Genomic DNA, 25,742 nt, shown 5'->3' on the forward strand with positions numbered 1-25,742 from the left:
GCGTCATTAATGAAAAATCATTGATTTTAATTCATTCACGAATACATATAATTCATTCATTAATGTTTCATATGCTTCTAAAGAAGGTGAGCCAAAAACTATTGATAAAGCGGTGTATGAAATAAAAGCATCAACGACGAAATTGAATTCGTTAACTTTTGACGGTGATAGTTTCGTTAATGACATAACATCGGGGAAAACATTTTAACGAAAGATATTTAAAATCTCATGTTAGTGAGTTCGTTGAAATTGAAAAAGAAGGTGGAATTAAGTTCGATCCACTGAATTTCATTTTCAGCTTAGCGAATGCGGGTGTTAGTTTTCGCTGAATGGACAACTATACAGAGTGAAATAAATGCATATGGACGTTTTTGGGGTCAAAAGCGGGAATGGGTGAGCTTGTAAATGCTGCAAGAACATTAGGTGAAACAGGAAATTTTGTAGATGGTTTTAAAAGACTTGTTTCAAATGTTTTAACAAACACAAAGAAATTATTTAGATATACCGTATATAACGGACGGATTTTCGAACAGATAGCAACAAACCCTCCGGTTATGGCTGCGTTGATGATGGTTAGAGATATAAAACCACGTAACGACGGGAACGAAGAACATGAACAACAGGATACTAGTCGGGTTATTCGAGACATTAAAAACGTGTATCCTGAAGTTATTGATTTATTTAGAGGAGTTAATGATTCAATTTCAAAACATTCTATAACCCTCGATGAAGAGAATAAATTAACAGATTATATATTCGTCATTATTGCAGAATTAATGAAGAGAATAAATGAAAAAGGAATTGGTGATATCATTAATGTCAGCGATGTAATGATGAAAAGAAAATTTGACTCATTATTTACAAAACCGAAAACAGAATATAGTCTTTATGACGTAATTACTGAATTAATGAAAAAGATTAATGATAATAAGAGTTCTGGCGGAAGAGTTGAATTAGAAGTGAATGATGTTAATGAGAAATTAGCCGAAAAAGCAGACAAAAATGAGCTTTTAGCTCTGAGTGATAAAGTCAAGAACCACGTTCATTATATAACTTCAGACGAACAGATTATAACGGACTACCATGGATATTTAACACAGGATGAACAAATAAGCACTGAAGATGTTAATGAAAGAAGATATAAATTCATTCGTGCTAAAGGTTATGACATAAGCTGTACTGTACAGTATGACACAGGTAAAGCACCAGAAGCATTTGGTTATAACGATGAAATATATGCTTCATACTTCTCTGTTAACGGTGTATTAGTTGAACCAAGATTTACTTTGAGAGTTAAGTCAAAAATAACGTTTGAAGATGCTATTAAAAGTAAAGCTGACAAAGTTGAACTCGAAGCAATGAACAAAGTTTTGAAATCTCATAAACACAACATCTCCGATATAAATGAACTTCAAGCTACATTAGACAGTAAAGCCGACAAGAACCATACACATGAATCCTTCACTACTGTTAGAGCAGACGACATAATATAGGGTGTCCAAAGGTGTGTTTAGCACAAACCTGAATACTGCGAATAGAAATAAACAAGTTACATATATATAAAGTTTATTTAAATATAATCACCATTGGATTCAATCACGCGTTCGCAGCGATCGATCCAGGCTTGAAAGACACGCTTTAAATCATCATGAGAAAATTGCTCAAATTGCTCTCTTACAAAATTTTCAAGATCATCTGGACTCGCGGAATTCGCGTCCTTCAGCTCTCTTTTTTAGCGTGCCGAATAAATAAAAGTCAGAGGGTGCAATATCAGGTGAATAAATTGGGTTTGGAACAACTTTGACATTGTTTTCCACCAAGTAATTCATTACCTTATGACTTTTGTGAACTCTTGAATTATCAAAATGAATTGCAAACTTTTGTTTTTGTTGTTTGGATTTCTCAAACTCATCAGAATTGATAATTTGAGTAAGAAATTGTCAATTAGATACTGAGCATTCATCGTATTAGGTTTTTGAAGAATATCAATTGCGATGATGCCATTCACGCCCCAAAAAACCGACAACATCATCATTGGTGTGTCAATTTTTTTCTTCGGGAATGTTTGCGGATTTTCATCCTTCGGGATCCACATGATTTTGGCTTCTGTTGCATATTGAAACCAAGACTCGTCCCCTGTTACTAAAAAGAGAAACTTCTTGGATTGATACGCACCCAATATAGAGAGGAGCTCTTTCGAAGATTGGACTTTAGATTTTTTTTGAACTGAATTAAGGTTGTGCGGAACCCAACGTGTATACGCTAGTTTGTAGTTCAAATAATTGTGCAGATAATAACTGACTGTTGTACGTGGTATCTTTGTCATCTCCTCTATCCTTCTGAGTGATGCTCTTGGGTCTTCATCTAGCGCTTGAAGAATTGCTTTGATTTTTCTTTGATCCGGCGATTTTTTGTCAATTTTTATGATGGGCACCTTTTTGTTCATGAAGTGATACATCCTAACATGATACGTTACAGTGGAATAGCTAAGAGCATCCATACCGAAGCATTTTACCAATGTCTCGTAGATTTTTTTACAGTCTTTGCATTTTTTTGCAAGAGCGAGGATGTTTTCTTTATGATTCATTAAAAAATGAAAAAAATCCCGCCAAAATTTCCCGCGAAACCGCCTCTTGTCTCAAAATTCATTTTATATCCCGGCATGGCGCCAAAATACAACATACTCATCATATACATATATTCATATTTTTTATTATATATTTATAATCAGCATATATCTCCTTTAATAGTCTCATATAGAGCGCTGTGCTAAACGCACCTTTGGACACCCTATATTGAACTATACCCTTGGTTCAAGTGCACCTTTAGAGAATCCAAGTACAAGCGTAAAAGATACACTAAACTCCTTAAATAGTAAATGTATGAACATTGAAGGTCATGTCAGAAACTTTGAAACACATGAACTACCAGCAATGTTAGATAAAAAAGCAGATAAAGAACATACACATAACTCCTTCTCAACTGTTGCTATAGAAAGTATTGAAGGAACGGTTGGCGGAACTGGTGGGGATGCATTATATTATAAACCTCCTAACTTTCCACAAGGTTTAACATCGAATGAAAACATAACAACGAAGAAAGAAATTAGCTGTAAAAATGTTTATGTCATGGATGATGAAAATAATGTTAAATTCACTGCTCAAGATTTATATGATAAGAAAGCAGACAAAACAGAGCTTCAAACATTAAAGACTGAAATACTTCAAACATTATATCCTATAGGCTCTATTTATACGTCAATGAATTCAACAAATCCAGAAACAGTTTTAGGTTTTGGTACGTGGAAGCAGATTGTAGATAAATTCTTATACTGTGCTAACTCTTCAAAGCAAACAGGAGGTTCGAAGAAAATTAAAGAAGCAAACCTTCCACCGCACACTCATACAGAAACTACAAACTTTTCTGGCGACCATAGCCACTCATTAAGAGACCACCCATTATACAACTCAGAGTATGAAGCTGGCCATGACGTTTTATCTCCATCTTATAACAATGCAGCAAAAAAGATTTTTCGACCAACTGAACCAGGAGGAAATCATTCACACACTTTCACAACAAATCCAACAGGCTCGGGTGAAGATTATATGCCACCATTTGTGACTATATTCACATGGTACCGCGTTCAATGAACGCGCTTGAGCCTAGAATAAAATCTTTAACTTTACATAAATGAGCTTGAAAGAAGTATTCGAACAACATCCATGGAGGTCATTTAAGAAGTTCAATGAAGCTGCAAAGAGTTGGGGATTTACTCACAGAGCTGAAGTGAAAAGGTTCTTTGACAAAAATGTTGTACATCAAACAAAAATAAACCCTTACGACTACTTTTTACCAATTTACTCCAACGCTCCTGACGCATACCAATTTGACACTCTCATTCAAAGCAGAAAAGGAGGACATAAACCATTCCTCATCTTCATTAATGTTAACACTCGTAAAGCATATGCATATCCAATGAAAAATAAAGGAACTCGTGAAGTGTTAAGAGTTTTACAAAAGTTTGTAGCAGAACATAGCCCAAGTACTTTAACATCAGACCAAGACAGTGCATACCTCAGCAATGAAATCACAGAATTTCTCATTAAGCATAACATAACTCACTACACTACTGAAGACCATAACCATAACATACTCGGCATCATAAACCGCTTCATAAGAACGCTCAGAGATTTAAACCAAGAGCGAGACTTTACCGAAGAAACAATGAAACATTTCATCGAAGTTTACAATTCCTCAACACATTCTACAACAGGACATACACCAAATTCAATGACACAACAACAAGAAGAAAAGTATATACAAAAGAAACGAAGCCAAACACAAAATATCAGAAATTCAACACAATTTACCCTCATTCCTGGTACAAAAGTTCGTGTAGTTCTTGACGACAAGCCGTTGACAAAGAAACGTTTAAGGTTAAGTAGAAACTATTATATCGTAGACTCTACGCAAGGTAATGGATATCTTATAAAAGCTGCTGACGACTCTATTGCGTTTTACCCTCGTCACAAATTAGTCGAAAGTAGTAATGGCAAACTTGCTGAAACCATTGACGAAGCAAAGCGAGGAGTGGTTATTGAAATACTTGGCTATAACATAAACGATGACACTTATAAAGTAAGATATGAAGGAGGCGTTGAAGATGTTATACCATCTAAGAACTTGAGAGAGTCAAAGCCAACACATCTGGGACCATTAGAGCGGGAGTACTGGAAAGACAAAAATAAGCCAGAAAGAATAAGAAAATTCTTCTAAACTTTTTCATTAGATGTAAATCAGACATGAATGAGAACAGTCATGATATCATTAATGTTTTCATAAATTTACACCAAAAATAATGTTTAGGTGAAGAGGTGAGATCTCACCCGTTTTTTCACCTCTTTTTTCACCCTCGCCGCTTAGCGGCTCAGATTGCTTTAGCTTTCTCGTGAATTTTCATGAATTTCCTTAAGATAGAAAAATAAAGTTAGTTTTATTTTTATTTATTTTTTTATTTTGTATAAAAGATATGATTTCAACAATCGGCACAACAACAATTCAAGCCACGAACGGCGGGACTCTGTCACAACTACAGCACCAAACTCGCTAGTCATGAATCCTACGTCAATGTTGGTAGAGATGAAAAGCTTTATTCCTTCTTCATATACTTTTGAAACAGAAATCCAGAAGATAAAGCAAGAACTTTTAACAAGTAATTTAGACTGTAGTGCGAAAGATGAAACAAATGAACAGTATCTTTATGAAATGGAGGACCTCATCGACCATTTGCCTAAACTACCTGAAATTCAGCAGCAAAAACTAACTATTCCTGAATTCGACGAAATTGAAGTCAAAGCAACTGACTCAGTAGAAATTAAGAAATTCATACGTAAAGTAAATTATGAATTCCTTGGTTTTCATTGCAACCATAAAGTTATGGACAAAGATTGCGACATGGTTTATAAAAATTTCTGACCTTTACAAATCCGAAGAATTTAAGACATACGATAACTTTGTTTCATTAGTTGCAAAATGTGTATGGCAGATAAGAGATAAAGATAGAAGAGGTAAGGTATGGAATGAACAGATAAAACCAGCAGCTTTTGAGTTAAAGAAAACCATTGACGCCTTAGTTGTTCTAGCTGGTTTTATTTCAATGTATAACGCAAAAACGATGCCGCAATGTTCAAAATGTAAAGCAGCAATAAGAAAATATAACTACTCAGTCAAAGAGATAGAAAGAATGCGAAACGACTATGCAGACTTAAAGAAAGAAGGCAGAAAAGCCAGCAGAAGATAAAATGGATATGTTGACATTTCTTAATAAAAACTATCCAACAGCAGAAGATTTCCTTCTGTCTGACGTCAAGAAGAAATATAAAGAACTTTCGGCATGTTAAAACATTCGATGTACTAAAAGAAGAAATAGAAGCTACGAAATTGTTTAGGATTTCAAATATACATCGTACAATTCATGTAAAACGCTTGTGAAAAAAGAGGTGAGAAAACAGGTGAGAAAATAGGTGAGATCTCACCTCTTCACCTCAACATTATTGTTATTGAATTCAGCACAAAAATAATGAATTTCATTAGTTATTTTGTATGTAAAGACAGTAATGACAAACATTGAGTTTGAAACAGTTAGAAAGATAGACAATGACACCAAAGTGGTTAGAATAGGTGATTTAAACGTAAGATACTCAAAGAAATACAACAAATATTCTTTGTCAGACATTATATCTCCATCTGGAAAGAAAACAAACGACTGGGTTAGAAATGCTTCAACTCAGAAAATTTTGACAAGAAATCCTGAGCTTATGATATCAGTAGCATTTCATGGAACAAGAGCATATCTTATAGACAAAAGTCTTATACCAATAGTTTTGTTATGGTTAGACCCAGTTGTTGGATATAACTTCATAACATATGGTTCATTCGACTCAGAACGTTGCAGTGAAGGCTTACTTTATATCGTTCAGAAACCGAAGGACTTCAACACAAAAAGATATAAGATAGGAAGGACATATAATATAACTCAAAGATATGACAGTACAGTCAATAGAGTCAAGGTTGTGTTTGTTAATGATATGAGAGCTGCTGAAACAGAACTGCTTGAAGTTTTTGAGAAAATGTATGGTGCTCCCACGAAAGGTAAAGAAACGTTTGAAGTAGATGAGATAGATAAAGCTATAAAATTATTTGACGAAGTTGCTGAAAAATACATGTAAAGCGTTTATTTTTGGTCTTTTGTGAAAGTCAGAAAATAAAGTTAGTTTTATTTTTATTTATTTTGTATGTAAAGACAGTAATGACAACATCAGAGAACACAACAACAGTTATAGTCCATGAAGCTATAAATGAAGAATACGAATACATACAAATAACAAACAACTTCGCCTCATTCGTTCGGTCAAAGACGATATGTACCAAATGCAAAGTATAATGAACGCTCTTCGTTCTACAAAGCAAGCATATCATTGGTTTGAAAACCAACAGACAAAAGAACTTTTAGAAGAATTTCCTCATATGATTGCTTCCCTCGGAAAACCGAGAGAAGAGATTCCGTACGAAAATCGCAAGAATTTGGCTCCTGGTTTGAAAGGTTATTATGTTCATAGACTTTTAGTAAACGCTGTAGCAATGTGGGCTTCACCTCGTTATGCTTGTTATATTTTCATGATGTTAGATGAACTATATAAAGCAGAACGTGGAGAGATGGAAAAGAAACTTCAAGCAAAAGATGAAGTCATTGAATCCAAAGACAAAAGCATACAGAAAAGAATACCGCGTTCGGTACCAAAAGGAAAGGAAAAGAGTTATAAGTATATGATATATACTGAAGAGTTGGAGAAAGAAGAAGATAAAGATGTGGTTATGTTGCATTTAGTCAGAAGAAACAACAAGAGCTTTTATGACTTAGCTAAAATATATAAATCTGACAGAAACTGGTTCTATCGTGAAAACTTACCGATTTCAATGACACCGAATGAGCAAATAAAGGAAATTGTCAAAAATACTCTTCCTCAAACACACTATGACATCAAAGGTTGCACAATACTTACATTCAAAGAAGACTTAACATTACTGAAGGAAAAAATAACAGAATATTTCGATAACTTCAAAGAGGAAGAATAAAAAAATCTAAGCTAATTTTATTTTTTTTATAAAATTTTATCTCATATGAAAGAACATGAATTTAGAATATTCGGAACTCATGACAGAAGAAGAGAACGAACAACATGTAAAAGATTATGCAAAATTTCTGAAGACATACAAAGCATTTAAACAATATCTAAATGCTTCTAAAGATTATGCAAAATTTCTGAAGGTATATAAAGCTTATGAAAAAGCGTATGAAAAGTTTATACATTGGGGAATTGTTGTAAAATATCGATATGAAGACTAACCAAAAATATATTTTTGCTTAAATAGCTTCAGGGTCTATTTCTTCAACCATTTCACTTCCTTCGTCAATGTCAATAGAAGCTTCTTCAACCTTTGGTAAGAATTTCTGTATAACATCTTTGTTCGTTATTGTCTTCAGAGATGAAGGATAATATTTCACATTTGTTTCACCTTTCTTATATTCTTTCTGTTCGGAAAGATTTAAAGCAATACTGAAGAAGTCAATATTAGAGTTCTTTATAACAGTATAATGAGTATCTTTGACATTCACGAAGAAACTCTTTTGTTTCAAAACTACTGCTAACTCTTGTGAAGTATAACGTTTGCGGTCAATGACGATAGCTAATGGTCTGACATACTGACCAAACTTAGATTCTTTCACAAACTTCTTGTTAAAGATAACATTAACATTTGAAGCATTATTGAACTCATTCTTGATGGCAGTAGCGAGAGCATTGTATGAAAAGAACTTGCAATCTTGCATGTGTTTCATTAAAATAAAAATATTAAATTATTTTGAAAAATAACTTAAAAAAATCTAATCTAATTTTTTCAAAAAATATTTTTTTATTTCCTACTAAAGATGTATCGGAAGTTGTCTAAGTTAGAACACTCGGAAATAAAACAACTTCTTACAGAAGCTAACATAGAAGTAGCAAAACATTACGCAACAAACAAAAAAGCACTCGCTGACTTCATTAAAGACTATAATGGTGCAATAAGTTATGATAGAATTCATGAGTTCATAAAGCCGCAACGCGGCGAGGACGAAGTCCATGCAAGAGCATTTCCTTTAAATGACGTTGCTATTGACTTATATCATAGACGTTCAGTACCTCATGAAGTAAGAAGAGAAATGTTTGACATAACAAATGCAAACGTTGGTGAAACAAGAAGAAGAGACGACACACTGAAACAACAGAGAAGAGAGATGTTTAAGAGCGCTATAGAACAAGTTCGCAAAGCTAACGATGTCATTCGTTCCATTGACGACAAACCAAAAGAAGGTGAGAGATGGTTAAAGAAAGATGAAGAGAATAGGAAGAGAAATGTGAAGTCAGGCAATAGACTCATTGACTTTAACATCGAAGCTTTAGATGAACCAAACAGAGACTACTTACACAAACATTTCGGTAAGGTTTTCATGAGACTCTTAGAGAAAATTAAAATAAACTCACAACAGAGATGGATGGTATGTTATAAACTTGGTGGAAAGTATGAATGTTCTACGTTAAACCTCAATAATATTGGAACATTACTACATCAGCTCTTGAAGGAGAACTTTATATCAGAGATAGAAGCAAATGCTGCAGGTATTGTTGAAATGCACTATGACTTCTTCTTGACAAACATAAAGAATCTTACTGAAATAAAGATGTATGATTTAACAGAATATGAAGGCTTAACGATGTCAGATGTAAAGAAAGGCAAACCAAAAAAGAGACCATATAGAGATGAAAGCACACTGACAAATGACCAGAAAGCCATTTTGGAAGCTCTTAAGCAAACAGGAAACCCAGCACTTATAGAAAGCTTTTGGAAAGATAATGGTGAAAAGAAGTTTTATAAGAAGAGAAGCGGTCAGTTCTGGAAGTATCTTTGCACATTACCTATAAATCTTGAACGCTACCAAATCTTCAATGAACTGAACAAAAGAACTGCAACACTTATGACAGAAGACAATTGTTTCGTTTATGCTTGCATTCAGGCTGGAGTAAATGAAGAAACTATTGACCACATGAGAGAAGTCATTCGTGTTAGAGACTTTCCTCAAAGTAAAGTACAAGAAATTTCTGACGCAACAGGTATAGCATTTAATGTTACCATTGGTTACTTCAATGACTCAAGACATAATGAAATAAAGAGATACATACCAAAAGAATGTGAAACTGTTCGAACTATTGACTTACTTCTTGTTGAAGACCACTACATGCTAAATGAAAGATTACCAATGACAACATATTTCATTCGCAACTATATAGAAATTCTCAAAGCTTGTGGTGGAATGAACATTGAGAAACAAATGAAGATTTATACAAAGAGAGAAGATAAATATGTAGTTCGTTATGATAGAACAACACCGTTATGGGATGTTATGAAAACATTGTGGGAGTGCAAATATTTCGAACCTATTTCTTATGGAGAACTTTTCACATATACGACTGACTTATATAAACAGAACCTTGCACCATTTAAAGACTTGTCATATGCTCCAAAGTATTGTGTACAACTGAAGAAGAAAGCCGAGTCAAAAGAAGTAAATAAAAATAAGTGCAAGTTCATTCCTGAGCACGTTTTCTTTGCTGACTTTGAGTGTAGCACAGACGGCTTTCATAAAGCTTTTAACATCTGTTATGACAGTGAAGATGGTTCAGTGAGTGAAAGCATTTGGGGTCAGAACTGTGCAACAGAATTTTTGGAACGACTTCCTGACAAGAGTTTAATATATTTCCATAACCTCAGTTATGATATAAACTTCATCTTAAGACACATGACAGAAGTGAAAGGAACTCCCATCATTAAAGGTTCACGAACAATGCAAATAACTGGCTTATATAAAGGAAGGGCAATTATTATAAAAGACTCTTACAGTGTTATAAATAAGAAGCTTAAACTATTTCCTGCTATGTTTAACTTACAAACAGGACCGAAAGAAGTATTTCCATATAACTACTACAGCAGTGTTTTGTTAGCAAATGACAACAGAACTGGTGTCATTTCTGAAGCGTGTAAGTTTATCCATGATGCAGATACATTCATGAAAAACATAGATTCCATCAAAGGTTGCAGAATAGATGAAAACCACTTCGACTTAGAAAAGTATAGCACATTTTATTGCAAACAAGATGTAAGAATTTTAAGAGAAGGTTTTGTTAAGTTCCGCAATGACATATTGAAAGAATTTGATTTAAACGTTTATGACTACGTTAGTATTTGTTCAATTGCTAACAAATTGTTTGAGAACAGAGTGTACTTCCCGAATGGAAATTTATATGACCTCTCAAATAAACCAAGAGAATTTATTTCACGCTGTATTCAAGGTGGAAGATGTATGCTGTCAGATAACATGAAACAAAAGAGCGAAAAGAAACTCATTGCTGATTCGACGCTGTTTCATTATATCCATCAGCTATAGCAAGACTTTATACTTTAGAAGGTATTCCAAAGGTTATGAAGAAAGAAATGTTAAGCACAGAGTATCTCATGAGACATTTATTCGATGACGACCAAAAGGAACCCATTGGTGAAAAGTTTATGTCTGGCTTCTTTGTTCTCATTAAGATAACAGAGATTGGAATACATAGACACTTTCCTTTAATAGTTTGTGACCCTGAACTAAATCCAGAACTTAACGTTCCCAGAAGTTCAAACACTTGCTGTTTAATGTATGTTGACCATATAACATTACAAGACCTCATAAAATATCAAGGTGTCAAATGTGAAGTGTTGCAAGGATACTATTACGATGGAAACAGAGATATTAGAATAAGAGATGAAGTAAAGAAGTTGTTTGAGTTAAGGTTAAAGTATAAGAAAGAAGGAAATCCTTTGCAAGAAAATATAAAGCTCATTCTGAACAGTATTTATGGCAAAACTATTCTATCTCCTATTGAGTCAAAAATAACCATAGTAAATGACAAAGATGCTATAAGATATGCCATCAGAAACTACAACCATATAGTGAAGTTCGAAGGTTTGGATGGTTCAGATAAAACTATTTTCAAGCTAACGAAAAGCATTTGCAGACACTTTAACTTCTGTCCACTTGGTGTTAACATTCTGTCTATGTCGAAGAGAATAATGTGTGAAGTATTCTGTACTGCTGAGGACTTAGGAATGGACATCTTTTATAGCGATACGGACAGTATGCATCTCTACAATGAAGATATCCCTCGTTTAGCTGAAGAGTTTGAGAAACGTTATGGAAGAGTTCTCATTGGTAAAAACCTTGGTCAATTTCATAGCGACTTTGCAGAAATCACACCTGGAAAACAAAGTTTAGCATACAAGTCAATATTTTGTGGAAAGAAGACTTACATAGACTTACTCACGAATGATTTAAATGAAGTTGCATTTCACTGCAGAATGAAAGGCGTGAAGCAAGATGTTATTGCTTTAACCGCTAATGAAATGTTTCCTGACTCTGTTCAGTGTTTCTATGATGAAGATAAAGGTTTAATGGTTCCGCAAGGAACATATGACAAAGACTCTGAGTTCAGTTTAATGAAACTTTACAAAGCACTTTATGACGGTCAAGAGATTGGATTTGACTTATGTAAGTCATGTCAACCTTGCTTTGAAGAGAAGTTTAACTTCTCAATAACGACTAAAACAAGCTTTATTCGTAAGTTGAAGTTCTGAGGTCATTTATTTTTGTCAGTAATGAGGTCATTCGTGATGCTAGCGGCAAGGCGAAGCCATGTGGTCATTTACAATACTGCAATGGTAGAGTTTAAGAGTTGTGCTTCAATGTAGAGACAGTCCTTGGTCTGGAGGTCTGGGTTTGGTCATGAGTGAGAGAGTCTATCCAAAACTCACGATTGAAGCCAGTTAATTTATAGTATTTAGGGTTAGGAAGTGGTGAAGTTCTTGTATGACCAATGAACTCATTTTAACTCCCTTACTTAAGTTTGAAATATAATATAGCTTGCTTTCTATCCCAAATACCTGGAAATCTAATTTCGGAAAAATCATTTTTCCTCGGAAGCATTGCATCATAATTGAAAACATTCTTGAAATCGTCACTTGGTTCAGAGAATTTGAAATCTTATACGTAATGGATTTCTTTCTTTTTAGCGACTTCATTGAATGGTGAGAAATACAATGAATTTGACAGTCATGTGTTTCCATCTTCATTTGGTACAAAACTCGTAATGAAAAGCTATTAATCTTTCTACAATTCCTTCTTCTTTCAGTTGTGCAAGAAAACTCACGTAAAGGCTGTAAAGTTTGTACTTCAATGTTAAACTTCTTTTGAAATTTTCGTAAAATGTAATTATACAGTCTTCTAACGTTATCGTCTTTAAAGTATTTGTATATGTGAATGTTTTGGGCGCTTAAAGACTGTTCGTCATTTTCTATCTCGACTTGAAGTATAAAAGTCAACCTTTCTGAAAGCACGTGTTATATACATATTTGTTATGCCAATGTACTTCTCTTCATTTATGTTCACAATCCAGTCTGTTGGAAACTTAAACGTTACTCTGTTGCCCTTTATTTTGACGTCAGGGTTTCACTACTGAACGCAACAGATAAAGGTATTTGTCTATACATTTAATTCGGATAAAAATAAACCATTTACTCTTTCTTTGCTTCAGCTTCTTTAGCTTTTGCTTCAGCTTCTTCTCTAGCTTTCTTCGCCAGCAAACGTGGGTTCTTTTGTCTTCCAGCAGCTAATGCAGCAAGTTGTTTTCACTAAGTTTTCTCTTTGGTCTCTCTGGCTTTTGTTCTTGTTTTTGTTCCTTCAGTTCGATAAAATTTGCTCACGAATTTTTTCTTCAATGCTTCAACATCTATGACCCTTGGGTCTTGTCCGTAGGGCTGTCTGAGTCATTTGACTGCAGATAAAAAACAAAATTAAAACTTAACCGATGTAAAATGAGCTTGTCAAAATCAGAGCGAGAGTCTATTATATTAAATGACGCAAGAGGAATACAACATCCTTTCTATTATGTAAGTCAGAGTAAAGATGGTAAAATATACGTAAGAAAAAGAAAGGTTCCATTAGCGAATGCAGAAAGCGACAACATTAAGGTGTAGGCAAGGGTGAAGTCCATGAAGCCCATATAAAACCTTCTGTTCAAACTGAGCCACCAAAAGAACAAGAAGAAAAGAAGCCAGATGTACTTTCAATAACGAACCAAGAGCTTATTGCAAAGTTCGTGAATTTCATTGAAAAACAAACCGAGTCAAAGAACCCTGACCCACCAGTGAAAGAAGTTGAGACAAAAGAGAATGTACAGTTCATTGAAAATGTCAAGAAACAACTTCCACCACGAATGCAAGAAGAAGAGTGAGAATAATGAAGTAAATAGATATTTTTATCTGAAGTAAATACATGCAGAACGAACAGCTAAACGAATTTACTCCAGCAGAGCATATTCATCAGATTCGCTCATATTTCGATATCATAGACAATGCAGTTCAAATTGGTGACACTAAAATAGAAATATTCTGGCGCAAAGATTCCATCAACAACCTGGAACTGCTAAAGATAACACATGGTAACATTCAATCTCTCACCTCCTGGTGAAAATATGTTGGACCTTTACAATACATTCATTACGTATAAATGGAAGGTCAATTTATTGTAGATAAAGAAATTGTTCAGGTTTCCAATAAAAAAACCCACCAGGATTTTGGATTGGTTTCGATGACGCTTTCTATGCAGTTGCTGGATATCAAATCCTTGCAAATGGTCGTATCGTATATTCTCAAGACAACGCAAGAGAAGAAGCATATAAACTTCAAACTCACAAACTACCGAACAAATAAAGAAAGTAGATGTTTCTCAAAGACTCGACATGAAGATGTATGGAGTCATTCGGGAACATGCAGAACAGGACAAATTGTTAGTGGTCCAATTACAGCAGGAAAATCATTTGATTTTAAGCTTCGTTTAAGAATTCCTGTTAGAAGATTCCTTCCAATAGAAGCTATTCGATTTATTCCAGCTTTTGCAGAAACATTCAGCTTAAAGTAAAGTTCAGTAGCGAACGCCTTACAATGTACATCTATATCTGTAAATGATATCATTGCTTCAATCCAACTCTTAAAGTTGCATTTGCTTCAGATTCAAATCACCGACAAATATTTGTTCCATGGAATGAACCATTCACTATGATAACGAAGGCAGTAGAAGCTAGTGGAACAGTTACTATTACAACTGTAACCCAGCAACTATTTCGAACAAAGATGGATTTTAATGAATGTTTCATTCATCCAAAGTCATTCTCTTTAGACCCTAACATTTATACAGAACTTGTAGAACATTATACAAACGAGGCTTTATGTTTTCCTGTTAAAGTTATGGATTGGATTCCTATGGACGGTTCATTCTCAAAGAATACAGATAGTTCAAGTGCAACATTTACAGCAGCTTATACGCCTATTAATGTTAAAAGTATTTGGGCACTATTTAGAAAGAAAGACAACTATTATGTTAATTTTGAGAACCCTAAGTTTAAATATCTTCAGCTTCCATGGGAGCTTATGGAAATATGCCTGCAGAACCGAAAAATCATATGGACCTGTATTTATGAAATGGTTGCGAACGCCTGCAATACAAAACAATATATGATAGGATTTAATGAAGATGTTATGAGGTCATTGGTGGATGATGGTAGTGTGGAACATAAATGGGATAGCTATGACAACACACATTTCTTATGTGGTTTTCCAACAGAAGTGACTTTGCTTCCAGCAAGGTCAAACATCTACTGCTCCAATAACATACAAATGTCTGTTAAAGGACCTATTGAACTAGCAACTGAAAATGTACCAAAGCCACTTATTGGATTATGAGGGATTGTTGCTTTGCCATTCAGGTGCGTGCTAATGGCATCCCATAATAAGATTAGATGACTATAACTTAGCTACGGAACGACAGTGAGGAATAAAGGATGAACGTTTATTTTTAAAGCTTATAAATGAGTTCTTCATCAGCTCTCGTGAACCTTCACCATCTATGAAACAAACTTTACCAAAACGATTATGGAGCACCTATTGAATATTTCTTACGAGCTGCACAATGGCAAAGAGCAGTCTCACCAAGGTTAGGTGTTCCACCAGCTCCTGTCAAAAATAGCATTTGGTCAAGTCCTTATATAAAATATGGTCTCCCACTAGGTTTGCTAGCTACAGCAGGAGCAGTTATGATGTTGAAAAGAAATAAAGCAAATGTTGTAAATAATACTGAAGTAGCTGAAGTTAAACAAACTCCAACACCTTCGCCAAAACCAACGCCTTCACAAGCAAAACCTTCAATGACTCCTGAACCTATGGAAGTACAAACTCCTGTTCAAAAGTCAACTCCTAAACCGACTCCAACATTTAAACCAGAACCTACTCCTCAAATAAATCGTAAAACTCCTGCGTTTCCTTACTGAAAAAATAACGTTATTTTTATTTAATATTAAAATTTTTATTTGATTGAAATGACAAATAAAGTCACTGAAGCAATGAAACAAAAGTTTTTGGTAGAATACATTAAATCAGGAACTATTCCAGAAGGTTTTTACATTCATACTATGAAGGATGGTAGAGTTCAGTTTAGAAAGATAAAGCAACCATTAGATAAAGAAGGTATATTAAGGAAGATTAAACTTCATGAGGACAACATTGCTGAACTTAAGAAGAAGTTAGAAGAGTTGGAGAAAGGAAGAGAGTTATAAAGCAATGAATTCAACAGGGTGAAAAAAGAGGTGAAAAAACAGGTGAGATCTCACCACTTCACCTAAATTTATTTTTGCGCTATGTTTTCATACGTGTGAGGGTGGTGATATCATTTATTTTTAAGTTTATTTTTTTATTTTATTTTTATTTTATTTTTATTTTGTTTTTATATAAATGACAGAACAAAAGCAACTCATACAAATCGAAAAATATAACAAACATACATTTAAACATTTATTCTTCCTTCCTGAGTATAACATGTTCTTTACACTTCATCCTAGACCAGTAGATTATACATTGACTGTGTATAAAGATTGTCATGGTAGTTTTATAAAAACTTATGATGATGAAGGTAAGTTAACAAGACTATGCATTTCAAAACTTGAGAAACTTTATGACTTCAAGTATGACTACAATAGGGTTAACATTGACGATGAAGATATAAAAGAAAATTTATGAGAACGTTTATTTTTTCATTAGTGAGTTCGTTAGTGAGGTGAAGTGGTTGGTGGTTTTGTAAATATTTAAGGTTAAGTTAGTGTTGTCGTTTGTGTTATAAAATATATGTTAGCGGTTTTGTAAAGTGTCAAATTCACATATCGTGGGTAAGTAGGTGCGCAGTGCCACAGTACCCAACTAAGCCATACTAACTTACAAGGTTTAAGATATGAAAAACATTTTTGAATATTTCATCGCTATCAAATCTGCGGAAACATCTGGAATATAATTTCAAATATTTGTGAAGATTTGAATTCTCAATTGCATAATTAATTAAAAATTCATGTGAATTTAAAAAATCGGTAGATGAAATTTGCATGGGTATAAGAGGAAGTACACAATAATACCCCTGAACTACATACTCTGTAAATGAATAGTGAGGAGAAAAACTTCGCAGAATTTCAAGTGTTTTTATGAATTCTAAAGCCATCTCAGATGTTATATCGACTGCTTTATAAAATAAAACTATAAATTTGAGAAGATAAACAAAATCTTCGTTATTTATAATTGAATTCATGTCATTAAAAAAGTTGAAATAATTTGATATTAGTATATCCGAACATGGAAGAGCAGTTGCATATCCTGGGTAATATATTTTAATAATTTTGTAAAGAAATTTGCAATTGCATAAGTTGAATATTGATTTTCGTACTCAATAATACTAGAAAAAAGTTCTTTCTTGAGTAAAACTGCGTTTTGGAAGAATTCAACGTCAAGAATATTGTTTTTAATCAAAGCAATAAATGTATCGATGATATAGAGAGAATTGTCACTGCTGCTTATGAAACGTAATATCTCATCATATTGATCGGAAAATGTTGATAAATAAAGGTATTGTATGTTATCTAAAGCTTTAAAATGAATTAATTTTAATGAAAAAATGAAAAAAATTTGGTTAATATAATGCGATAAATATTCGAATAAATTTTCCAGTAGTATCAAATCTATTTGAAAGATATTCGAAGAAGTGATATTTTGAATTGTGAATTTTAATATTGTTTCATTTTGTGTAGATTGCTCGATAATGAAATGTATCAAAAGATTCATTGAATATGAGTCAATGGAAAAGCTTAAATCCTTAGGGATATCCAAAATAAATCTTAATAAAGAAGATTCGTCTTGAAAATTAGCTTCCGAAAGTTCTATTTCAGTCGGAGCTGGAAGATTCCGATCATTTATGAATCTCGAAACGACAGAAAATTTGTATTGTTTATATTTCATTATTCGAAATGATAAACTTCAAAATCTAAAATTTATTTTTGAGGATGTTTTATTGTCGTCTGGGAAAAGTGACAAAATTATTATTGTCGTCTAAAAAGGTGACAAATTATTATTGTCGTCTGGAAAAGTGACAAAATTATTATTGTCGTCTAAAAAATAGATTTTTCAAGCATGTTTCGGTACCTAAATAAAGGAAGAACATCAATTCCATCTATGTATATAGTATGCAAACACGCATGATATATGGAGTAGCTCTTTATCTGGCTAAAAATCCTATTATTTGAAAATTCGCATTGTCGTCTAAAACCGCCAGACGACAATAATAATACCCCTTTATTTTTTTACAATATATTTCATCCTATTGTCAAGGCTAAATTTTTCACCGGAAGTGTATCAAAAATTGATAAGATTTACGGTGATCTAATTATGACAATTCAATGCATCTCGTGATATAACGCAGATATAAACACAACTGATATTGCATAACTAATAATTGAGTCAAATAACTAAATTATGTGTTATATTTTACACATATTTCTTCAATTTTGTAATAAATGGATGTTTAACACTAATTTTTTAAGGACTTCGACTTTAGCATCACATAAATATGTTATTTTCTATATTAAAACGTAATTTTGGTGGTCTTAGAATAGAAAAATATGCAATATTCGTGGAGATAATGAGGGTTCTTAAACATGTTCTTAAAAATAAATAAAATAATACAAATCTTTATTCAATCTTTTGATATTGTTGGTCCTCTCTTTGTGAAAATACTTAACTTCAAAGAGTATTATGTTTTCATCAAATAGTCTCCTAGATTTGTTATGAAATTAAAATATCATGATATTTTAAGGGCTTTTGATTTCAATATTAGAATTATTCAGTTATGTCGTGCTAATATCAATTGCTTTATACAATTAATCGTTTACAAGCTGCAAAAATCGAACAATAATTTGACTTTGTAAAAAAAGTGCGTCATTTTTATTCGTTATACTTACAAAATGTAAACATTACGAGAAACATTTACATTTGTAAATGTAACAAGTAAAGTTGTATCGCATAATTTGACTTTGTAAAAAAAGTGCGTCATTTTTATTCGTTATACTTACAAAATGTAAACATTACGAGAAACATTTACATTTGTAAATGTAACAAGTAAAGTTGTATCGCATAATTTGACTTTGTAAAAAAAGTGCGTCATTTTTATTCGTTATACTTACAAAATGTAAACATTACGAGAAACATTTACATTTGTAAATGTAACAAGTAAATACATCAGATTTAAATTGTAAATGTAGTTTATCTCTCTCATCTCCTTTTTAAAAGGTATTACATACATACGAACGCATGGGTCACTCAATAATTAGCGTGATAATAATTGAGGATAGACTGTAATCGTAATTTTATTTTTGGACTTATATTTCGACATTTTGAAGTCGCTTGAAAGTCTTGCAAATGATTAAATTTGGAAAATTTGACCTAAGTCTGCATTATTTTGATGACATAAACAATTCTATAAATCTGTTTTCCTAAAAATTTAAAAAGATATAATTTCAATTTACCTAAATTTATGTAATTCATATATCACCAAAATATTTGGACTGCACTTTGTTTGTCTGCACCTAATTAAAGTCTAAATACCAATTAATTTTGGAGTTGCATTGCTTTTAATGTAAAAATGCACGTTTAGAAAAAGATGATAACGATTAAATTACAAAATCGATAACGACGACGATTAAATTACAAAATCGATAACCTCTCGAATAATCCTCTCCCTATTATGAATATCTTATTCGCAAAACACTGAATATGTAATGTCTTTATATAATAAGTGTTGTATTCTTAAAGAGATTTAATTAATCGTGTGAATTGTTTCAATTGAAAATATTTATAAGAATAATCTTATTTTATATGAAAATTATGAAACCAATAATATTTTCTTTACAAATATATGAAATAATACTTATTATCTTAAATATGTTCCATGAGATAACGATAATGGAATCTATTTCATTAGTGGGAATAGATGTATTAATACAATATCGTTTTTTATACAAATTAATAATTTAATCATAGTTTGATATAAGTTTTGTACACAATTTGATGGAAGTAAGGTAGTCACAAAATCTAAGTAGTGAGGCTCTCAAAAATTGAACCGTACTCCATACAAAATTTGTGTACCATCACTACTTAGATTTTGTGGCCTTCAATTGAGAGGTTAGTTTTGATAGAGCACGTTATAAAATTAAAAGGGAAAAATAAATAAAATTTAAACATTTAATTATATATAATGTAAGGAGTGTAATTCCAAATTTTCTAAAAACTATTCAAATTTGAGCATTTTTTTTGAAATAGTAAATCTAATATGTACATCTAATAACAACATGATTCATCACCTTTTCAAGCTCTGCAGTCAATTTTTTGAAATTTGATTGAAATAAATGTAGCAAAAATTACATTTCATTAGGGAATATATGAGTTTCTCTGGAAACAGGCTGATAAATTTTAAATTTTGTCCAATCAACATGAATGCATTGAGAAATTTGGATTGATTTTCTGGTAGAATCTGGAACAATTCAACCATGTATAAATGGATCATGTAATCATCATGAAATGTTAGTGTTAGAGTTCAAAAGAAACAGAATGAGTGGAAATCAAACACAATCTGAATAATTTTAAACGTATACAATCTTTAAGTTTGTATTTTGAATTCTACATATATGATTGTGTAATTCGTTCTTTCAAATTTTCGGATTCAGGCATGTTTTGATAAAATTCATTCCCAAAAACGTCAATTAACAATTAAATTTAGTGTATTTTAAATATATATACGTATTATATTTTAGAAATTATATTAAATTCGCAAAATTTTAAGTTTTAAACAAAAATAAAAAATGTTCAAAATATGTAATTATGCATAGAATATTAAAATTTACATGTTAGCAATTTTTTGAATTGCTTTCAATTTTCATATTGAATTTTTTAAGATTTTTTTCTGAAATAATAAGCAAGAATATCAACCTAAATAATATTAAATTCCATGCGTTAATTTACCCTCAAAAGTCATTGACCGCCTCTCAATCTAGATTTTGTGAGTACTTTAATACCGTAGGTTGAATAGCCCGAGACCAATTTCAAAGGTCGTGTACCAATACCGTAGGTTGAATAGCCCGAGACCAATTTCAAAGGTCGTGTACCAATAAAAAATTTTGAATCAATTTACACAACGTGCCCATTTTACTCGCTCAATATTTGAGAAAATAATTCAATTTTGAGAAGAATGGTCCTCTGCGTTTTGAGTGAGTGACGAAAAAAAATCTTGATTTTGTTTATTATTCCAATCTATTTTTGTTTTGTATTTTTTTAATTGTAATTGAATCATAAAAATGAACTTTATTCTTTGTCCTTGCAAATGTAGAACCAGAGTATTCTTTGCTTTTCATTTTGATTTCAATTGCAGAAGTTAGCTTTGAAGTTATGCACATTTTTCTTGATATGATTTACAGACATATTAAATCTAATGAAACAGCAACAACTACATTAGCAATACTTGTTTCATTTGTTATAAGCTGATAAAGATGATATTTTGAGATTTGCCTACTGTTCGAAACTTAATAATGATGTATTTTCTAATTTAAGGATACCCTTACATTGCGTAGTTAGAAAGAGAATATGATATTGTCATGATTGCTAAAGTTTTAGGCTCCAGAAATGAATATACATCAAACTGAAACAATTGATAAATTGAATGAACTTTTGAGAGGTTCTCAAATAAAAAAAATTATCTAATTTTTTACAATATTACTATTATTTTATCCACATATGTATATATAGTAATTTGAGAAAACTTTTAGGAAAAAATAAGTTTAATAAAAATCTGAATTTTACTTGTTGTGGGATTGTTATTAATTGACACTCCAGACGTATTACTAATAGTTATGCGTATGCAATTAAAGTATTTCTGATGGACAAAATGTGAGATTTATATCAGATAATTCATTTCTACTATTAAGTTATTCATTTATGAGTTTGCACTTATTCGCACTAAATAAATAACTATTAAAAATTGTTTTAATTAATTGACACCATATAATAGAGTGAATTTTGTTTGATCAAACAACAATAGATGATAGATATAAAGCCAAGAAACTTGCTATTAATATGCTCTACTTGCTATTTCAATGTAAGTATGATATTTTCTAAATGTTTCGTTCAGATAACTTAGATATATTAGTCAAAATTTGAAATTTTAATAGCACATATATTAAAAATAATTATTATTCATAAAAGATTAATGAAATAGTAAAAAAATCATCAAATTATAAAAATACAACATTTAGAAGAATTCTTATTATCCTTCAAAAAGTCAGTATTTCTGCTGTAATTTTCTACAACATTGTAGTTATTGCACTTTGTCTATGGATTTGTATATATGTTATATATAAATTATATATCTAAACTGCCCATAAGTGCAATTTTTATATAAATTGTTTATTTCTTTAACAATTTCATATGAAATATGCTTTTTTAAGCGTATCAAAGCTGTGTTCTTAATGTGCATGGATATATCAAGAAAAATGTCGAAAAAAATGTGAATTCACAAATTCACTGAATTTTCACCGTTTTTTGAATTTTGCTACAGCACTAATATTAAATAATACTAAAATCTTCTGTCTTTGTAAAAGAATAAATTCTGACAAAAAGTGCTCGTTTAAATTTAATGATCATCTGTATGACTAAGTGGTAAAAAGTGTTTATGACCAAAAAAGGGTTACATGCTTAGTCTATTTTTCTGACAGGATACTCTAGATTTACATGATCTCTATTTCATATCTCCGTTTTTAGATTCTTCGACAGATTTTATGATAGAAAACCAAGATTAACAAATTTCCGGCATGTTAATGAAGAAATCTGCAGCTACCCTCAATATTATTTCAATAATCAGTATCGTTTCTCTTACAATTTATTTTTTTCTCAATAATTTAACAAGAAATAACAATACACACTTGGTTTTACGTATAAAAGCTAAGTGTCGAACTTAATCAACTTTACTTACTTAGCAAATGAATATTTTTGTGGTTGCGAGTTCTGAATGCTGAAGTTTTAGATTTCTCTATAAATGATATCATTGCACTTACAATGTTGTTCCAGCCTATCGCATAAATCATAGAAAATCCAAAAAAAAAATAATATAAAGAAAATTCATGTCATGAAGTTCAAAAAATACCGTGTAACATTAAAATTTGTTATGCATAATACATTTTAGCTATTATTGATTTTTTTTAATTTTCGAGAAATTGAATGGTGAGTCCGATAGAGAAATTTTTAAAAATCCTAGTGCCTCATAGAAGTAATTTCCCTCGTCTCCCATACTTCCAAATGTATGCATATGACATAAACTTTTATGCATTACACAAGTGGCCAATAATATCTATAGAGTAAAAAATTAGAAATTTAATTTTTTTTATGATAGTTATATTTCAGATTTGCGAGCGTAACTTTTTTCTCCATGGCATACTTGTTTTAAGAGCAAATGATCAAAATCGTCCTTCAATTATTGAAGGAGCTGATATCTTTTGAAAATTGAATTGAAAGGGTATTCAATTTTCAAATTTCCTCTCAATTTTGGAAACATATCAACTCTATGAATTAACAATTATGTGCCTTCACAGTTTATCAGTCATATAAGGTGCTTATAAAGAAAAAAGTTACGCTCGCAAAATATGTTTTTATATAGATTTCACATAAAATAATTATGTAATTTCTAAAAAGAATATTTTTGTTCTTGAATATTAAAGTGTATTGTAGTTTAAAATGTTTTAAATATGTTGCTAAAATTTCAGGTTTATAGCTCATGTCTAGCATGACTTCTTCGTATGCGCAAAAAATCTGACACGTAAGGGTATCCTTAAGAATAAATCTTTCAATTTAATGTATGAATCTAAGCGTTTTTATTATATTGTTGTTAAAATAAAGGATATATCTAGTTATTTGACCAGAAGGTATCTTTCTCTTTTCTGGAGACACCACACTTTTGTGGGCCACTCTATAAATAAAAATCAAAATTAATAAAATTAAGGAAGATTTTTACAATAGTCATTAACATTCTTATATTCAGACTTCTTGAAATCTGACAGTTTTACAATATCCTTGCCTTTCATTTCTTTAAGTTTGATGACTTGACCATTATATGCGAATCGAACATATTCTGTTTTACCTTTAGTCCAAATTTCCATCAATAAATGATTTGCATAATGCTCTGTCATTGTAACATTGGCATCGCTTCCTGCAAGAAGTTGATGGATAGAAGCAACTGATTCTTCACTTCCAGAGAATAATGAAAATTTATACTCTATTCCTGTTATATTCGATGGGATTCTAATGAATTCTCTCATTAGATAGGATGCAAATAACTCTGGTTTCTTACTAAATCTTCCATATGTATGCTTGTTGATGATCTTATGACAGGCATCTTGTATTTCTTGTGTAACACTGAAAGGAAGTTTTCTTCCACTGCATGAATATGAAATAACCCAACGTGCAATATCTATCATATTTTCATATGTTTGCTCAATTCCATATTTCGAAGCAATTGGACTAATGGATGGCCAATATTCCTTAATGATATCATCATCATTAGTGATTTCTTTGCATGTTTGAATAGATGGTTTCAATAATGATCTTCCACTACCTTCTTCATCTGTCATTAAAGTTAATGATGTATTTTGTGTGCCTGGTGGTACAAAACCATGGATAAATGCCTGGGCAGATCTTATATTTCTTTGTTCGGCTGCTGATCTCACAAAAATCTCAGATGGTTTTGGATAATCTGTGAATAACCCATTTTTGAATAAATACTCAAAATATTCTTCTCCTAATTTCTTTTGCTGGAATTGACCATCTGCTGTAAGTTCTTCAGCGTTACAATTTGGACTAAAGTCAACAATTTGAGGTTCTGTAATTTTCTTGAATCTCCTGTAGTTATTGAAGTTTGAGATAAACATATTTGGTGATACTGCATTATCTTGATCACATGACCAATGTCCTCTTTCAATGATATTCCCCAATGTTAACTTTGGTGCATATTCTCCTTCACTAATGAGGACTTGAGCAAATTTCAGCTTATATCCTTTAATTGGACTTGGTGTGTGGAATGGAGAAACACATTTATTATTCAAGCACTGACAGAGAGAGAAAAGTAATGTTAAACTCATGAAAAAATGTAAAACAATTGAATATGAATATTGAATGAATATTTTTTTTAGTCATAAACTAGCATTAAGAATAGCTCCAATGATTTTGTGATAACCATAATGTTACGATAGATGTTTGAATTTATTATTTTCTGAGTCTTTTATTCTTCTGCAATAAATATTCATATTGTAGTGAATTATATATTCTGTTATGTTATTATTGGTTTTTAATATTTACACCATTTTTATCGAACAAGATTTTTGTTTATGTTAAAATTATGAATAATTTGTCTACCTATAATGCAATATTATTGAATTTAGTAACTGTGATGTTCGAACAATTTTAAATGGCATTATTTGACAACCACCTGACTTTCACAAATTTTGAATAAAATATCATTAAATTTAACGAAATTAAAATTATATTGTTCCTTTGATTTTAACCACTAATAATGTAAAAACATTTTGTCAGTGAATCAAATAATTGAAATCATTCAAATTATAATTGAAGGAGCAATGAATTTCATAACG

General features: G+C 31.6%; 7 protein-coding genes and 4 pseudogenes across 11 annotated transcripts, besides 3 other annotated features; 7 read left to right on the forward strand and 4 right to left on the reverse strand.

Annotated features, from left to right (window-relative positions):
* Positions 1-16,952: part of a mobile genetic element that runs on past the window's edge.
* Positions 1,491-2,793: a mobile genetic element.
* Positions 1,571-2,697, reverse strand: TVAGG3_0416720 (annotated as a pseudogene). The gene has a single exon. A coding segment is annotated over exon 1 (1,127 nt).
* Positions 2,883-3,650, forward strand: TVAGG3_0416730 (phage tail repeat-like family; the record flags this gene model as incomplete). The annotated part of the gene is made up of 1 exon (XM_051233284.1): positions 2,883-3,650. One exon carries the CDS (start codon positions 2,883-2,885, stop codon positions 3,648-3,650), a length of 768 nt encoding a protein of 255 aa, XP_051103014.1.
* TVAGG3_0416740 (integrase core domain containing protein family) lies at positions 4,225-4,776 on the forward strand (the record flags this gene model as incomplete). The annotated part of the gene is made up of 1 exon (XM_051233285.1): positions 4,225-4,776. The coding sequence occupies one exon, from the start codon at positions 4,225-4,227 to the stop codon at positions 4,774-4,776; it is 552 nt and encodes a 183-aa protein (XP_051103015.1).
* TVAGG3_0416750 lies at positions 5,030-5,991 on the forward strand (annotated as a pseudogene). Its single transcript has one exon. A coding segment is annotated over exon 1 (962 nt).
* On the forward strand, positions 6,943-7,635 carry TVAGG3_0416760 (KilA, N-terminal/APSES-type HTH, DNA-binding family; the record flags this gene model as incomplete). The annotated part of the gene is made up of 1 exon (XM_051233286.1): positions 6,943-7,635. One exon carries the CDS (start codon positions 6,943-6,945, stop codon positions 7,633-7,635), a length of 693 nt encoding a protein of 230 aa, XP_051103016.1.
* On the reverse strand, positions 7,925-8,398 carry TVAGG3_0416770 (uncharacterized protein; the record flags this gene model as incomplete). Its single annotated transcript, XM_051233287.1, has 1 exon — positions 7,925-8,398. One exon carries the CDS (start codon positions 8,396-8,398, stop codon positions 7,925-7,927), a length of 474 nt encoding a protein of 157 aa, XP_051103017.1.
* TVAGG3_0416780 (organellar and viral DNA polymerase type B) lies at positions 11,290-12,260 on the forward strand (the record flags this gene model as incomplete). The annotated part of the gene is made up of 1 exon (XM_051233288.1): positions 11,290-12,260. A coding segment is annotated over one exon (971 nt), but the record flags the coding sequence as incomplete, so codon positions are not given.
* On the reverse strand, positions 13,204-13,327 carry TVAGG3_0416790 (annotated as a pseudogene). The gene has a single exon. A coding segment is annotated over exon 1 (124 nt).
* Positions 15,626-16,013, forward strand: TVAGG3_0416800 (annotated as a pseudogene). Its single transcript has one exon. A coding segment is annotated over exon 1 (388 nt).
* Positions 16,062-16,298, forward strand: TVAGG3_0416810 (uncharacterized protein; the record flags this gene model as incomplete). Its single annotated transcript, XM_051233289.1, has 1 exon — positions 16,062-16,298. The coding sequence occupies one exon, from the start codon at positions 16,062-16,064 to the stop codon at positions 16,296-16,298; it is 237 nt and encodes a 78-aa protein (XP_051103019.1).
* Positions 16,953-19,567: 2,615 nt separating the features above from the next.
* Positions 19,568-19,774: a mobile genetic element.
* A 4,311-nt stretch (positions 19,775-24,085) lies between these two features.
* On the reverse strand, positions 24,086-24,796 carry TVAGG3_0416830 (histidine acid phosphatase; the record flags this gene model as incomplete). The annotated part of the gene is made up of 1 exon (XM_001300031.2): positions 24,093-24,725. One exon carries the CDS (start codon positions 24,723-24,725, stop codon positions 24,093-24,095), a length of 633 nt encoding a protein of 210 aa, XP_001300032.2.
* Between the last annotated feature and the right edge of the window lie 946 nt (positions 24,797-25,742).

The sequence above is a fragment of the Trichomonas vaginalis genome, chromosome V, assembly GCF_026262505.1.
Source record: "Trichomonas vaginalis G3 chromosome V, whole genome shotgun sequence".
NCBI lineage: Eukaryota > Parabasalia > Trichomonadida > Trichomonadidae > Trichomonas > Trichomonas vaginalis.